The 17,565-nt window shown below is 44.2% G+C and overlaps 1 protein-coding gene and 1 pseudogene across 3 annotated transcripts in view; one reads left to right on the top strand and one right to left on the bottom strand.

Annotated features, from left to right (window-relative positions):
- Positions 1–254: 254 nt before the first annotated feature.
- ACSS1 (acyl-CoA synthetase short chain family member 1) overlaps positions 255–17,565 on the bottom strand; it is a 61,195-nt gene continuing 43,884 nt past the window's right edge. For all 3 annotated transcript variants that reach the window (XM_021700744.1, XM_021700742.1, XM_021700743.1), the window contains 7 exons: positions 14,939–15,031; positions 13,410–13,522; positions 12,884–13,010; positions 12,011–12,138; positions 11,838–11,901; positions 8,765–8,883; positions 255–1,062 (listed from right to left, as the gene is read on the bottom strand). In XM_021700744.1, coding sequence (XP_021556419.1) covers positions 883–1,062; positions 8,765–8,883; positions 11,838–11,901; positions 12,011–12,138; positions 12,884–13,010; positions 13,410–13,522; positions 14,939–15,031 — 824 coding nt within the window. In that variant the 3' untranslated portion in view covers positions 255–882. The remainder of the gene's footprint in view (positions 1,063–8,764; positions 8,884–11,837; positions 11,902–12,010; positions 12,139–12,883; positions 13,011–13,409; positions 13,523–14,938; positions 15,032–17,565) is intronic.
- LOC110589980 lies at positions 5,529–5,934 on the top strand (annotated as a pseudogene).

Raw genomic sequence — 17,565 nt, 5'->3', positions numbered from 1 at the left:
GAGTCACCTGAGTTTCCATGGGCTTCCCTCCCTGAACATCCCCATGTATTTGGAGCATGTTGACCTCCTACCAAGAGGCATCCAAGGTGGAGAGGGAAGTCTTTCCACATCACAGCTTGGAGAAACAGAATACATGAGTGGTTCTAAAACTAAAATCAGAGCACATTCGTACCACCACTTCTTAAGAGTTAGGTTTCATTATACATAAACCAAGGGAAATAGAAATATATATCAAAAAAAAGGATGCTACAAGCTTGAAAGTTCTCAAGATAGCTATATTTAGACAAAGGTACAAACATTTCCAATACAGATTCCCCAATATGCCGAACATTAAAAACGCACCCTCTGACCCTCTCCACATTTCCCCATGAGCAGAGGCACAAAAGATTTTCATAACTCTAAATGTTACAAAGAGCGTGTACATGTAAATCCACATACTACATGTGTGTATTTGTACATTCTTCCAAAATATAAAAGTATAAAAATAAAATATCTGCCTTTTGTATCTAGAAACATCTGGGAAAATCATAGAAGAACTATGATTGCTTCTAGTTCTCAGTCATCTGAGCAGGCACATGTTACCAGGTTTGCACATTCCTGTGCTGTCAGGAGGTAACACAGAAATGGAGATGACAGTGACTTTTCATTCCAGGAAACCAAATTCAGGACAAGGGGAAACAAATGCTAAGCATGTCTGATAGTACTTCTTCATGGGTTCTCAGCAGCAAGAAGGCAGGGTTTAGCACAGACTTCACACTGGGGCATTATGGGTTATGCTCTGGGAGAGGACTGCTTCTGAGAGAGCAGAAAATGAGCACATCTGAGAGCTACATTCTGGAACGACGGTTAGGGGTGTGGGGACTGGGTCTTGACCAGAGCCCATCACTGAGAGGCAGCTTGCTTGGATTTGTACTTCTGGTAGGCACTCAGGATTTCTGTGATGACACTGGGGTCCTCCAGGGTGGTGGTGTCCCCCAGATCCTGAGCTCTGCCCGTGATTATCTTCCTCAGGAGCCTCCGCATGACTTTTCCAGACCGAGTTTTTGGAAGACGCTTCACTACCTGGCAAGGAAGGGGTGCAGCATTCAAGTTTGTGTGGTGCCCAGACTCCCAGCGGCATCCAATTTTGTTGGCATAAGAAGGGCTCTGCCCAGGGGTTGACAGCCTCACTGGGGACTCAGGAATGAACACGACTGAGGTGCCAGGCCCACCCTAGAGAACATGGGGGCCTGTGGTCTCTGGTTTTATCTTCCCACAATCTAGACATAAACTGAAATCAACCCAAAGGATCAACCATACGTCAGGGGTTTTGCTGAAGCCCTTCTTCAGGCAGGGTTTGCCGGCACCCTGGTCTGCCTCACTGCTGATACCTCTGTCTCCCATTTGCTACATTTCTGAGAGCTCCCCAGTAGCAACAGAACCAAGCATATGCCATGGCAACTCATCTCCACTGACTGGCTTGGCCCAAGGTTGTTTTTTGCTGACATAAAAGGTAAGAGCTACTACTTTAGAGAAAAATGTTGTTTGTTTAGTGTTTGAAAATTTAGCATTTAACATTTTCAAACAACCATGATCCCCTTAATGTCAACAGCAATATGTTAAGAGCCGTGTTTGGGGCTTATTTAACAGTTACCCATCTTTTGAAAGGGTTCAGTTCACCTAGGGGAGTTCAGGTTTCCCTGAAACTCTGGTCCAGGCCAACAACTTGACTTTGTATAAGACCAGGTGAGCCTGGGGCCGTGCCTCCCTCAGAGGACCTCCTCTGAACCAAGGAAGGCTGTGGGGAAAATGTTAACAAAGAAAGGAGTAGAAACCTAATGGGGCTGGAAAGGTGGCCCCATTATTCCCCAGACCTGACTCCAACAGAGACTCCCTCAGATAGGGGTCTGGCAGTGTCTCCCGCACTGACACCAGGTGATGTGTTCAGAAACCACACAGGGGCTAGGGAAAGCTGGTACTTTCCACATGTTTCTCTATTTAAACTCTCTAATTTTTAGAAGAAGGTAGAGACTTAGACAAAATGAGAGGATGGAAGAATTTATCCCAAATCAAAGAACAAGATAAAGTCACAGCCAGAGATCTAAGTGAGACAGATATAAGTAACATGCATGATGGAGAATTTAAAGTAACAATCATAAGGATACTCACTGGACTTGAAAGAAGAATAGAAGACTTCAATGAGAACCTTACCACAGAGATAAAAGAGTTAAAAAAGAATCAATCAGAGATGAAGAATGCAATATATGAAATTGGAAACAGGCCTGATACAATTAACAGCAGACTGGAAGAAGCAAAGGAACAAATTAGTGACCCAGAAGATAAAATAATAGAAAATAATGAAGCTGAACAAAAGAGAAAGAATTAGGAAACATGAGAATAGACTTCAAGAACTCAGTGACTCCAACAAATGTAAAAACATTTGTATTATAGGAGTCCCAGAAGAAGAGAGATGAAAGGAGGCAGAAAATTTGTTTGAAGAAATAATAGCTGAAAACGTCCCTAATCTGGGGAAGGAAACAGACATCCAGATCTAGGGGGAACAGAGAACTCCCATCAAAATCAACAAAAGCAGGCCAACACTAACATGTGGTAGTTAAACTTGCAAAATATAGTGACAGAGAAAAAATCTTAAAAGCATCAAGAAAAAAGTCCTTAACTTACAAGGGAAGACCCGTAAGGCTAGCTGGAGATTTCTCCATAGAAACTTGGCAAGCCAAAAGGGAGTAGCATGATATATATATATATATATTTATTCATTCAAAGTGCTGAATGGGAACAATCTGCAGCCAAGAATACTCTATCCAGCAAGGCTGTCATTCAGAACAGAATAAGAGATAAAGAGTTTCCAGACAAACAAAAACTAAAGGAGTTTGTGACCACTAACCCAGCCCTGCAGGAAATATTAAAAGGGACTCTTTTTTTAATTCTTTATTTAAATTCAATTTAGTTAATATATACTGTATTATTAGTTACACCAGGGTAGAATTTAGTGATTCATCAGTTGCATATAACACCCAGTGCTCATTACATCTCATGCCCTCCTTAATGCCCATCACCCAGTTACCCCATCCCCCACCCACATCCCCTCCAGCAACCGTCAGTTTGTTTCCTAGGGTTCAGTGTTTCTTACAGTTTGCCTCCCTATCCTCATCTTATATTTTTTCCTTCCCTTCCCTGAAGTTCATCTGTTTTGTTTCTTAAATTGCACATATGAGTGAAATCATATGGTATTTGTCTTTATCTGACTGACTTATTCACATAGCATAATACCCTCCAGTTCCATCCACATCATTGCAAATGGCAAGATTTCATTCTTTTTGATGGCTGAGTAATATTGCATTGTGTATATATACCATTTCTTTATCCATTCATCTACAGATGGACACCTGGGCTCTTTCCATAATTTGGCTATTGTGGACATTGCTGCTATAAACATTGGGGTGCACGTGCCCCTTCAAATCAGCTTGTATCCTTTAGATAAATACGTAGTAGTGCAATTGCTGGGTCATAGGGTAGTTCTATTTTTAACTTTAAAAGAGACTAAGTGCAAAGAAGAGACCAAATGTGACAAAGACAAAAAATGATCAGAGAAAAATCTCCAGACACAATGACAAAACAGGTCATGATCTCAGGGTCTTGGGATCAAGCCCAGCTTTGGGCTCCCTGCTCAGTGGGGAGTCTGCTTCTCCTTCTCCCTCTGCCTCTGCCCCTCCCCCAACTCGTGTGTGTTCTCTCTCTCTCTCTCTCAAATAAATAAATAAAATCTTTAAAAAACAATAATAATTACTCTGAATTTAAATAGACTAAACATGCCAATCAAAAGGCATATGGTGCCAGAATGGATAAAAAACAAGACCCATCTACATGCTGCCAACAAGGGACTCATTTTAGACCTAAAGACACCTGTAAATTGAAAGAGAGCGGTTGGAGAAACATCTGTCATGCAAATGGATGTCAAAAGAAAGCTGGAGTAGCAATATTTATTTTGGACAAAATGTATTTTAAAACAAAGACTGTAACAAGAGACAAAGAAGGACACTATAAAATCATAAAGGGGATAATCCAACAAGAAGATATAACAATCATAAATATTTATGCCCACAACATGGGAACACCCAAATACATATTAAAAAAATAACAAACATAAAGGACCTAATTGATAATAATACAATAATAATAGGTGACTTTAACATCCCACTTACACCAATAGACAGATCGTCTAAACAGAAAATCAATAAGGAAACAATGGCTTTGAATGACACACTGGACCAGAGGGACTTAACAGATATATTCAGAACACTCCATCCTAAAACAGCAGAATACACATTCTTTTCAAGTGCACATGAAACATTCTCCAGAATAGATCACATATTAGGTCACAAAACAGGCCTCAACAAGTATAAAAGACTGAAATCATACCATGCACATTTTTCGACCATAACACTATGAAACTAGAGATCAACCACAAGAAAAACTTTGGAAAGACCACTAATACATGGAGGTTAAACAGCATGCTATGAAACAATGAATGGGTCAACCAGGAAATCAAAGAAAAAAAAATGAAAATGAAAACACAACAGTACAAACCTTTGGGATACAACAAAGGCAGTCCTAAGAGGGAAGTATCTAGCAATACAGACCTACCTTAAGAAACAAAAATCTCAAATAAACAACCTAACCTTAAACCCAAAGAAGCTAGAAAAAGAACAACAAATGAAGCCTAAAGCCAGGAAAAGGAAGGAAATAATAAAGATTAGAGCAGAAATAAATGATATAGAAAGTAAAAAAATACTAGAACACAAACTGAGGGTTACAGAAGGAAGGGGAATTGGGGGATGAGGTAACCTGGTGATGGGTATTAAGGAGGGCACGTGTTGTGATGAGCACTGGGTGTTGTATGCAACTAATGAATCACTGAACACTATATCAAAAACTAATGATGTACTACTATATGTTGGCTAACTGAACATAATAATTAAAAAAAAAATACTAGGATAGGTCAATGAAACCAGGAGCTGGCTCTTTGAAAAAAATAAAATTGATAAACCTCTAGCCAACCGAAAAGAAAAAAGACCCAAATAAATAAGATCACAAATGAGGAGAAATAACAACAAACACCAGAGAAAGACAAACAAGATTATAAGACAATATCATGAAAAACTATATGCCAACAAACTGGACAACCTAGAAGAAATGGATAAATTCCTAGAAACCTATAAATTATCAAAATTGAAACAGGAAAAAATAGAAAACTTGAACAGACCAATAACCAGCAAAGAAATTGAGTCTGTAATCAAAAATCTCCCAACAAACAACAGTCCAGGCCCAGATGGCTTCACAGGCAAATTCTACCAAACACCTATTCTTCTCAAATCATTCCATAAAATAGAAAAGGAAAGAAAACTTCCAAATTAATTCTATGGGGCGAGCATTACCATGATACCAAAACCAGAGAAAGACTCCACTAACCTTATTGTCCTACATCTTAGCCAGGCTGCGGGGGTGACCGCTGTCCTCTGAGCTTCACCATGCCGCCCAAGGACAACAAGAAGAAAGATGCTGGAAAGTCAGCCAAAAACGATAAAGACCCAGTGAACAAATCCAGGAGTAAGGCCAGAAAGAAGGGTCCAAAGGCAAAGTTTGGGACAAGCTCAGTAACCTGGTCTTGTTTGACAAAGTGACATATGACAAACTCTGTAAGGAAGTTCCCAACTATAAGCTTATGACTCCAGGTGTTGTCTCTGGGAGACTAAAGATTCGAGGTTCCCTGGCCAGGGCAGTCCTTCAGGAGCTCCTTAGTAAAGGACTCATTAAAAACTGGTTTCAAAGCACAGAGCTCAAGTAATTTACACCAGAAACACCAAGGGTGGAGATGCCCCTGCTGCTGGTAAAACGCATGAACAGATCCCATCAACTGTACATTTGGGAAAATAAAACTTTATTAAATCCAAAAAGAAAAAAAGACTCCACTAAAAAAGAGAACTAAAGGCCAATATCCCTGATGAACACAGATGCAAAAATTCTCAATAAAATACTAGCAAACAATACATTTAAAAAATCATTCACCACAATCAAGTGGGATTTATTCCTGGGTTGCAAGGGTGGTACAATATTTGCAGATCAATGTGATATACCATACTAATAAAGAAAGGATAAAAACCATATGATTTCAATAGGTGCAGAAAAAGCATCTGACAAAGTACAGTACATTCATGATAAAAAACCCTCAACAAAGTAGATTTAGAGGGACCATAGCTCAACATTATAAACACCATAAACAAAAAACTCACAGCTAATATCATCCTCAATGGGGAAAACTGAGAGCTTTTCTTCTACAGTCAAGAACAAGACAGGGATGTCCATTCTCACCAGTGTTATTTAAGATAGAACCAGAAGTCCTAAGCATAGCAATCAAACAAAAAGAAGTAAAAGGCATCCAAATCAGCAAGGAAGAAGTAATATTTTCACTATTCGCAGATGACATGATACTCTGTGTAAAAAAACAAAGACTCCAACAAAAAACTGCTAGAACTGATACACAAATTCAGTAAAGTCACAGGATACAAAATTAACATGCAGAAATCTGTTGCATTTCTAGACACCATAATGAAGCAGCAGAAAGAGAAAATAAGGAATCAATCCCATTTACAATTGCACCAAAAACAGTAAGATACCTAGGAATAAACCTAACCAAAGAGGTAAAAGATCTGTACTGTGAAAACTATAAAACACTGATGAAAGAAACTGAAGATGACACAAAGAAATGTAAAGACATTCCATGCTCATGGATTGGAAGAACAAATATTGTTAAAATGTCTATACTACCCAAGCACTACACATTTAAAGCAATTCCTATCAAATACCATTGGCATTTTTCACAAGAACTAGAACAAACAATTCTAAAATTTGTATGGAAACACAAAAGACCCCCAAATATCCAAAGAAACCTTGAAAAAGAAAAGCAAAGCTGGAAGCATCACAATTCCAGGCTTCAAGTTATATTATAAAGCTGTAGTGATCAAAACAGTATGGTACTGGCACAAAAATAAACACATAGATGATTGGAACAGAATTGAAAACCCAGAAATGACCCACAACTATATGGTCAATTAATCTTCGACAGAGCAGGAAAGAATATCCAATGGGAAAAAGACCATCTCTGCAACAAATGAAATTGGACCACTTTCTTACACTACACACAAAAATAAATTCAAAATGGATTAAAGACCTAAATGTGAGACCTGAGACCATAAAAATCCACGAGGGGAACACAGAGTGTAGCCTCTTTGACATCAGCCATAGAACTCCTTTCTAGATAGGTCTCCTGAGGCAAGGGGAACAAAAGCAAAAATAAACTATTGGGTCTTCATCAAAATAAAAAGCTTCTGCACAGTGGAGGAAACAATCAACAAAACTAAAAGGCAACCTACAGAATGAGAGAAGATGTTTTGCAAACGACATATCTGATAAAGGGTTAGTATCCAAAATCTATAAAGAGCTTATCAAACTCAACACCCAAAAAAACAATCCAACTAAAAACTGGGCAGAAGACATGAATAGACATTTTTGCAAAGAAGACAATACAGATGGCCAGCAGAAACATGAAAAGATGCTCAACATCACTCATCATCAGGGAAATACAAATCAACACTACAATGAGGTATCACCTGACACCTGTCAGAATGGCTAAACTCAACAACACAGAAAACAACAGATGTTGGCAAGGATGTGGAGAAAGGGGAACCCTCTTACACTGTTGGTAGGAATGCAAACTGGTGCAGCCACTCTAGAAAACTGTATGAAGGTTCCTCAAAAGTTAAAAATAGAACTACCCTATGATCCAGCAGTCACACTACTAGGTATTTACCCAAAGAATCCAAAAACACTAATTCAAAGGGGTACATGCACTCCAATGTTTATAGCAGCATTATCTACAATAGCCAAATTATGGAAGGAGCCCAAGTGTCCATTGACTGATGAATGAATAAAGATGTGGTGTGTATATAGATATGTGTGTGTGTGTGTGTGTGTATCCAATGGAGTATTACCCAGCCATAAAAAAAAGAATGAAATCTTACCAATGACAATGACATGGATGGAGCCAGAGAGTACAGTGCTAAGCAAAATAAGTCAGTCAAAGAAAGACAAATACCATATGATTTCACTCATATGTGGAATTTAAGAAACAAAATATATGAGCAAAAGGGGAAAGAGAGAGAGAGATGCAAACCAAGAAACAGACTCTTAATTACAGAGAACAAACTAATGGTTACTAGAGGGGAGGTGGGGAAGGGATGGGTTAAGTAGGTGATGGAGATTAAGGAGTGCCCTGGCTATGATGAGCACCAGGTGATGTATAGAAGGGTTGAATCACTCCATTGTACATCTAAAACTAATATTACACTGTATGTTAACTAACTGGAATTTAAATAAAAACTTTTAAAAAATAAGTAAAATCTCTAAATTTTCTTCACCGCCCAGCCCTGCTCCTATAACTGGCCTCCACATGCCAAAGTAAGAGAGCACCTAATCCTGCCCAGCATGATCCTCTGAGTTGTGAAAACGTTTGCTGTGAGGTCTTCTGGCCTCCCCCTCTCTCTGAGGATGCAGCAACTCACCTTCCCCACCTACATCCCAGGCAACCAAACAGCTAACATCCATGTTGCTGCCGATGGAAGGGATCACTTTTGCTCATTACTTGTGGGAAGTAGAGAAGGCTTACAACAAGCAGTGCCATCACATCTGAGGGCCAGGTGCCACTCACCAGAATCTGATCGGGCACGGCGTACTTGGCAATCTTGGTGGCCACTGCTGATCTGAGCTCCTTCACCACAGCATCTGTGTCACTTGTGTTGTCCTTCAACACGATGAAGGCAAATGCAGCTGAAAGGAGTCAAAGGTTTGGGGTGTGTTCAACCACGAATCATCTCCAAGGCAGAGCATTGTACACAGTTATCATCTATCTTAAGGATCTTTAAATCATACATTGGTGACCTGTAGCAGCTGCTTCCTTTAGTTGCATTCCTAAAGATGCATTCCCATTTCATCCAAAGTGGGAAGTGATTTTTTTTTTCTCAAAGTGGAAGCGATTCTAACAGCTCCCATGAACATCCTAGCGAAGCCGACATGTAGATGAGAGCTCCCTTTGGCTCTTGTGTTGACTGGATGGTGATGTCACCTTGGAGGCATGACTTAACCTCTCCTACCATCCTTGTACTTGTGAAGTAGCCCATAATGTGGGCTCAAAGGAGACGTACTGTCCACCCTTGTGATGTGGTGATGGGAACATAACAGGTGACACTAATCTTGTAGGTACGTGTCCAACACAGTGGGCACTAGCCACAGTAGCTATTTAAATGTAAATGAAATTAAGGTTAACATGTAGTTCCTGGGTGGCATGAGCCCCCTGTAGCTTGTGGCTACTGTCCTGGACAGCACAGATGAAGAGGAAGCTCCGGCTTGGCGGGAAGCCCTGTTGGGCAGGGCTGGCCAACCAATATTTTAGCATAAACACTAAGTTTTGTTTGTCAATATCCTACCATGTTCCAGAAAGGATTAACAGTGGTTCCCACAGGTTTCTACATTTCTTTTCTTTTCTTTTCTTTTTTTAAAGATTTTATTTATTTATTTGAGAGAGAGAGAATGAGAGACAGAGAGCATGAGAGGGAGGAGGGTCAGAGGGTGAAGCAGACTCCCTGCTGAGCAGGGAGCCCGATGCGGGACTCGATCCCGGGGCTCCAGGATCATGACCTGAGCCGAAGGCAGTCGCTTAACCAACTGAGCCACCCAGGCGCCCTCTACATTTCTTTTCAATCCACCTGGGATAATCTTGCATGTGTGGGACACAGATCCAATTCCATTGTTTCTCCACATGAGCCATCCCAGCAGCCCTGCAGACAGTCTAGCTTCCCTCATGGACCTGCAGTGTCCCCTCGCATACATGAAGTTCCTATATATGTTCAGCCTGTGTATACCTGCACCAATCCCACCCCATCTTAATTAATTCTCTTCATGGCACATGCCGCCTAGCCTGCTATGTAGTTTTGTCATTGCTTGTGTTTATTGCTTATTGTCTGTCTCTCCCCTCTACTCCCCGATCCTCCAGCACGTAAGCTCTGTGAAGCAAGGAGTTTTGTTCCTCGCCAAGTCTGGGTCCTAATCAGACCAGACCAGACCAGGGGCTCCCCTCAGTCAGACCACGTGCAAACCCAGGGAGTGGGAATACACAGGTACCCAACAGCTTTTGCTGTTGCTCATGTGTTACCATCACACAGATGCTCAACTATGTTAGAAATCAGAAAAACAGCTGTGCCTGGGTGGCTCAGTCGTTAGCCATCTGCCTTCGGCTCAGGTCATGATCCCCGAGTCCTGGGATCGAGCCCCACATTGGGCTCCCTGCTCCGCGGGAAGCCTGCTTCTCCCTCTCCCACTGCCCCGCTTGTGTTCCCTCTCTCGCTGTCTCTCTGTCAAAAAATAAATTAAAAATCCTTAAAAAAAAAAAAAATCAGAAAAATGTCTATCACCATACCCATGATATGTACATTCCCCCCAGCTGCCTGACAGGCACTGAAAGGCCTACTGATCCCAGAGTTACTTGGGCTGCAGCTTCTGCTAACGGGGACACAAGCTGACCCAAGGCCTCTGAATGTCACACGAGAGGACCTGACCCATCTCCGTCCCCTTCCTATCCCTGACTGCTCTCGTGCATTTTCCAGTCTCCTGCTAAGGAAGGGGCAGCAGCCTCATGGACACATGCTTCTCAAGGCAACTGAAAATGCTTTTTCAAGTGTCTAAATAGGACACCTCAGTGGCTCAGTTGGTTAAGCGTCTGCCTTCGGCTCAGGTCATGGTCCCAGGGTCCTGGGATCGAGCCCTGCATTGGCTCCCTGCTCTGCGGGAAGCCTGCTCCTCCCCCTGCTTGTGCTCTCTAGCTCTGTATCTCTGACAAATAAATAAATAAAATCTTTTTTAAAAAGTGTTTAAATAAATGTTAAATTTTACAATGGGTTGATTTAGATAAGGTGTTTGAGTAAATAATGGAACCGTGGCACACAAATGTGACAGGAAGGCAGATGACACTGGGGCACGCAGAGACAGAGGATGGCCCTGACAGCAAGAGGCCAAGTGCCCTTCCCAAGCTGCTTGGCCGGGCAGTGGAGGATGGCCTGCCCAGCAATGCAGCATAGAGTCAGCGAGTGTGCAGGTCACACCAGGCCAAGTGAGTATGGCCACCATGCACTGGGCACTACAATACTCAGGGGACCCTGTCCCTTCCCAGACCCACCCACTTAGAAACTGGCAGACTTTGGAACAATGGGTGTCTTCAAATAAAGACTATTCTGATTATCATTCAGCATCTGCAGTGAGAACCACAGGTCAAACGCCTCCAAAAAGAATGCCAGAGCTGCACAAGGGCCCGCGCCAGGGCCTGTCGGGCAGCCCCTGTGGCAGCTGCGTGGGGCACTGTGACCGAGCACGTGCAAGGAGACGCTGTGAGCAGGACAGGGCATTTCGTGGGCACCCTCCATAACCAAGCTGCCACACGCACAGGAACAGAGGAGGAAACTCCCAAGCTCAGCAGGGGCCAAACAGGTCCTGGCTGCTTGTGGATGTGTGTCCTTAAGGGATGGCAGAGCTAGGACATTTCAAAAATCTGACCCTTGTCTAACATACATGCTATTGAGTCTCCTCACCCAAAACCTCCACATAGGACAGAAGAAAGCAACAGCTTGACCCATATAAAACCCCTACCACCCACTCCCAGAGTCCATTCCTGTTACAAAGTGCCACAATGTGCATGAAACCAGGAATGAGGAGCACCTTTTATGCGCGCTCACCTTCTCCTTTGATGTCATGGGGATAGCCAATGACAGCGGTCTCTGGCACGGCGGGGTGGTTAGCCTGGGCAGAACACAAGACAAAACATGCAGATGAACCACCTGAGTCAGCACACAAGTAAATCCAAGGCCTTGTGGACGTACCCCAGCAAAGGAGGCCCAACTGTGCTCACCATCGCGTCCTCGATCTCTGCGGTCCCCAGCCTGTGACCGCTGATGTTGATGACGTCGTCCATCCGCCCTGTGATCTGGTAGTAGCCGCCCTCTGTCCGGTATGCCCCATCACCGGTGAAGTAGTGGCCTGCACCACAGCGGGGGAATTCAGTACCAAAACCTCTGCACCAGGACCTGGCAGGGCTCCCATCCCTCCAGGAGGGACACAGCAAGACACACACCCTGACCTCACTCTACGGAAGAAATCCCTGAAGCCCCAGGCTGCTGACTTCCTGCCTACCTGCCCTCCTGCCAACCCCTCACAGAGACACTTCTCTAGATGGTGCCATCTGGCTGTGTGCTAGAGAAAGGGCAATGGCTCAGAAACAGCAGAATTCTGACCACGTCACGACTACAAACGTCTGGGGAGTAGATGGTATACAAAGAGCACGTCCAAGCATCCCCCAAAGTGAGGCTCATTCACAAGCTTGAAATGAAGATGATGGGTTCCAACAGGCACACTGTGTATATCATCTTCCAACCCAATGACATAAAGCAAACCAGGAAAAAAAAAGTAAGCCAGAAGAAAACTCACAGCCAGCCATCATGCCAGTTTTCCAGAGTGGTTTCTTCACTCTTCCTTCCTAGTAGCCTAAGGCATGCACACCAAGGGCCAGGTGCTTCAGTCTCTGCTTGCAGCCCCACTTAAACCCCAGGGACTCTTCCCATTCTGAGCCCAGGAGGGTCAGGAAAGTGAGGGGGAGAGGGTAGGACTCCAACTCCAAAGTCTCACCACACTCCACACAGTCATCATTACCTTAAAAACATTTTCTGAGCCTATGCTTCCCAGTGTGTACAAAAACGCATGACACAATCCACTTTAGACAGCTCACCTGGGTAAGGCTTGAAGTAGGCCTCCATGAATCTCTGGTGGTCTCCGTAGATGGTCCTGGCCATGCCCGGCCAGGCCTGGGACAGGCACAGAGCCCCGGAGACGTTACTGCCCTCCACGACATTTCCCTATGGACCCAGAGACACGTGTGAGAGAATGCACAGATTCTGCTTTAGAAGCAAAGAACTAATGTTCTTCTGAGAAATGACAGAGGGGGGTGCCAGAGAAATACGTAAAAACAGTAATGTGAAAAATGACAAGCATGCCCCAAAAGGAACTGCCTTTCTCCTCTGCAAGGAACCAGCCTAAGAGGGCTTCCCGGAGGACCCTGCGCTTACTCCACGCACGGATTTCAACTGTGTGTCCTTGAGGAGACGCTGCAGTGAACGCTTATCCTTCTGCCACCTACTAGAGCCGGGCCCGTGTGATGTGAGACAGGGGCAGAGGAGGCCAGGAAGGTAGACAGGAGCGCCAGGAGCTCCGCAGGGCATGAGTGCAGGAAAGGGATGCCTCCACAAGGCCCTTACCTTCTCGTCCATGAGCACCGGGACAATGCCAAAAAAGGGCCGCATCGCCATGCCAGGGAGGACCTCTGCCCCTTCCTCTGAGGGCCGTGGCGCGATGCAGATGCCACCCGTTTCTGCAGGGAGAATAGGGAAGAAATGCAGGCTGGGCCCAGGGGCTATTGAGATGTTTATCTAGACATGCCATCAAAGAGTCCGTGATGGGGGCGCCTGGGTGGCTCAGTTGGTTAAGCGACTGCCTTCGGCTCAGGTCATGATCCTGGAGTCCCGGGATCGAGTCCCGCATCGGGCTCTCTGCTCGGCAGGGAGTCTGCTTCTCCCTCTGACCCTCCTCCCTCTCATGCTCTCTGTCTCTCATTCTCTCTCTCTCAAATAAATAAATAAAATCTTTAAAAAAAAAAAATTAAAAAAAAAAAAGAGTCCGTGATGGACACACAAGTGCTCTCCCAGGGTGGAAGATGGGTGTTTGTCCCTGCTTGGCCCCCAGTGACATGAAGATATCTTTCTGAGGCAAGACCAGACCTGGGTTCTGGTCCTCTCATCTGCAGAAACAAGATGTGGGCCCAAGACAGAGGGGTCAGTCCCAGGAGCTGGGGCACTTCACAGGGACAGGGGCTGCCTCCCCTCGTCCTTGGCTCTGTGGGACAGGACAGAGCCCACCCACTTGCATAGGAAAACAGAGGAAATGAATTGCTTCTGGGCCAGTACCCCTCCCCCCCACACACAAACCCCAAACAATGAAAAGCAATGCCCACAATTCTGTTCTCAAGTATTTCTTTGGCACTTCTCTCTCTCAGCCTGCATGGAAATGCCTCAGGAGACTCAGCTGTAGAGAGTCTCCATCCTGAGGCTTCCCAAATGGAGAACAGAGCTATTTGCAATGCCTCACTTTCTGGCTTCTTGAAGAATGAGACCCCAGCTGGCTACATTCATTACATCAGTGGTGGTCTCTTGCCCTAACATCCTAATAAGTCAGATACCCCAGAGGAGAAAGGGCAAAGCAAAACAAAATGGCACAGAAAAAAAAAAATGCCCTTCCCACTGAAATCTAAATTTAGACTCTGGTCCCCTGCAGTGGGGCCCATCTGCATCAGTTGTACTTATGTTGGGCACGTGGCCCCTACAGGGAAAATGAACATTTAGCTAAGCACCTACTACCTGTCAGGCCTTGGACAACATACAGCAGTTGCATCACCTCTCTCCATCCTCGTTGGGGCCTGTAGTGGAGTACCTCCACTTCACAAATAAGAACCCCAAGGCTCAGAGAAGTCATACACATCCCGAGACTTCCAGCTGCAAGCCGGCAGCCCGGCTCAGCCTCTCACTCCAGACGCCGGGTTTTCCAGCCACCACGCGTGCCGAGGGGCTGAGGCCTCAGTGCTGTTGGATGGCAATCACAGAGCCTCACTCACACTTGAGCCTCCAAGACTCAGGCTTGGCTACAGGTTCCCATGTGCTGTCGTGCACCGCGAGCGAGCCTGGTGCCAGGTTCCAAAGGCGTGCCTGGACCCCTTCTCCTCAGGGACTCTCACCTGTCTGCCACCACGTGTCCACCAGCGTGCATCTGCTGTCCCCCACCACCTTGTGGAGCCACTCCCAAGCCTCGAAGTTGATCGGTTCTCCCACTGAAACCACACGCAAAAGGAAAAACAATATAATAGACCTCAAGAAACCTGAAACCAAAAAGGATAGGTTTCTACAGGGAAAACAGCTCTGTAATTTTCCTAAAGGACATAAGAGGAAACTTGAAAAAAACAGTGAGATTCATCACATTTATGGCTGCCAAAAAATACAAATTACACCAAGGCATTTTCACCATCAGGTCAAGAATTAAAAAGTCGGCAAGAATGTGGGAGAGAAAACCTTAAATAGGCTTAACCAACTGAGCCTACCAGGTACCCATTTAAAAAAAAATTTTTTTTTACTTTTTTTTTTCCAATTTTGCTCAGTAGCTTTCTATTTTTTTATTATGTTCAATTAGCCAACATATAATACATCATTAGTTTTTGATGTAATGTTCAACGATTCATTAGTTGCGTATAACACCCATACGTATAATTCCATGTATATGAACTGTCCAGAATAAGCAAATCGATACAGACAGAAAGCAGATTCGCGGCTGCCTTAGAGCTGAAATAGGGGTAGAGGGAAGTTGGAGGAGATGGGGAGTGACTGCTAATGGGTTCGGGGTTTCTTTTAGGAGTGCTGTAAATACTAAAAATGAGTAAGGGACAGGCAGGGACAGGTAGGGAGAGATAGGTACGGGGTTACATGATCAGGCTCACCAAAAATCCCAGAAATGCTGAGGCATAAGGAAACCAGAAATAAGGGAACAGAACCAGACCATCTCGTTTGTCTTAAACATCAGAGATGAGATATTCAAAGGAGAGGTAATCATGGTGCTATCAGCAGTGATGTCAAGATTTCAGTTCCCTGGTCAGTTTTCTATAAAACACCGACCCTAAAAGACCTCAGTGGCAACCAATTCGGGAGACCTCTCACTCTAGAGAGCTTTTTTCTTTCCTTCCTGTTCTCACCTTCACTTAATAAACTTTCAACTTCACTTTAAAAAAAAAATTAAAAATTAAAGAATGTGGGAGAAACAACACACTACAGGAGTGTAATTTGATATGCAACTGGGAGCAATGGATGTGTCTCTTAATATTTAGTGTGCATACACCTGATAGGACTACTCCGGAAACCGTCTGTGGTGGGATCTACTAAAGCTAAACCTGTTTCTCTTATTATCAAGAACATCACTCCTGGCGTATAACCTACAGATAAGAATGCAGAGGTGCTCACATACGAGGATGACCACAGCAGTTAAAAACCAAAACTGCCATCAAGAGTGGGATGGAGAAATAAACTGTGGTACATCGACGTGATACACAGCATGAGAGCAAAAGCAAACCACCGCCACACTCGGCAGGGCTGGCCCTGCAGGTGCAAGTTCAACAAACGCATCAATCCATGCTGAGAGCAGTCGAACGGTGGCTGGGGCTGGGGATTACTGACTCGGAGGGGTCGTAAGGGAACCTTCTGGGTCCTGGAAATTTCTATGGCTTGATCTGGGTGGTGGTTTTAGATACATGTACACAGTTGGTGGTTGAAAAACACGGGGGTTAGGGGTGCGGGCGTCCCATGCCGTCAAAAATCTGAGTATAGCTTCGACTCCTTAAAACTTTACTAACAGCCTGCTGTTGACCAGAAGCCTCACTGATAACATAAACAGTCAATGACCCCATATTTTGTATGTTGTATAAATTATATACTGTATTCTTACAATAAAGTAAGCTAAAGATAATATATTGGGGCACCTGAGTGGCTCAACCGTTCAGCTTCTGCCTTTGGCTAGAGTCATGATCCCAGGGTCCTGGGATCGAGCCCCACATCGGTCTCTCTGCTCAGCGGGAAGCCTGCTTCTCCCTCTCCCACTCCCCCTGCTTGTGTTCCCATTCTTGCTGTCTCTCTCTCTGTCAAATAAATAAAATCTTTTTAAAAAAAAGATAAGAGGGCACCTGGGTGGCTCAGTTGGTTGAGCGACTGCCTTCGGCTCAGGTCATGATCCTGGAGCCCCTGGATCGAGTCCCGCACCGGGCTCCCTACTCAGCAGGGAGTCTGCTTCTCCCTCTGACCCTACCCCCTCTTGGGCTCTCTCACTCTCTCTCTCTCATTCTCTCTGTCTCAAATAAACAAAATCTTAAAAAAAAAAAGACCACAAATTTATAAAAAGAAAGATAAGAAAATATTAAGAAAATCATAAAGAAAATACATTTACAGTCCTGTACTGCATTTATTGAAAAAAATCCATGTATAAGTAGGGCCCACGCAGTTCAAACCCATGTTGTTCAAAGGCCAACCGTATGTATATGTAACGACTGCTACGTACATGCATATATATGTACACACACACACAGACACACACAAATGTGCTTGTGCCCTATGACCCTACAGCCCAACTTCTCAGTGTCTACCTACCATGACTTCAATTTTGTGCCCCCCCCCCCAAGATTTCATATGTTGAAATCTTAACCCCCAAAGATGATAGTATTGGGAGGTAAGGCCTTTGGGAGGTCATGAAGCCCTGAGGAATGGGATTAGTGCTCTTATTAAACAGACCCCACAGAGCTCCCTCCTCCCTTCAACCATGTGAGGACCC

The sequence above is a fragment of the Neomonachus schauinslandi genome, chromosome 10 (genome assembly GCF_002201575.2).
Source record: "Neomonachus schauinslandi chromosome 10, ASM220157v2, whole genome shotgun sequence".
In the NCBI taxonomy this organism is placed as follows: Eukaryota; Metazoa; Chordata; class Mammalia; order Carnivora; family Phocidae; genus Neomonachus; species Neomonachus schauinslandi.
Note: the sequence above shows the minus strand (reverse complement) of the source record. Positions and strands in the feature narration are given on the sequence as shown.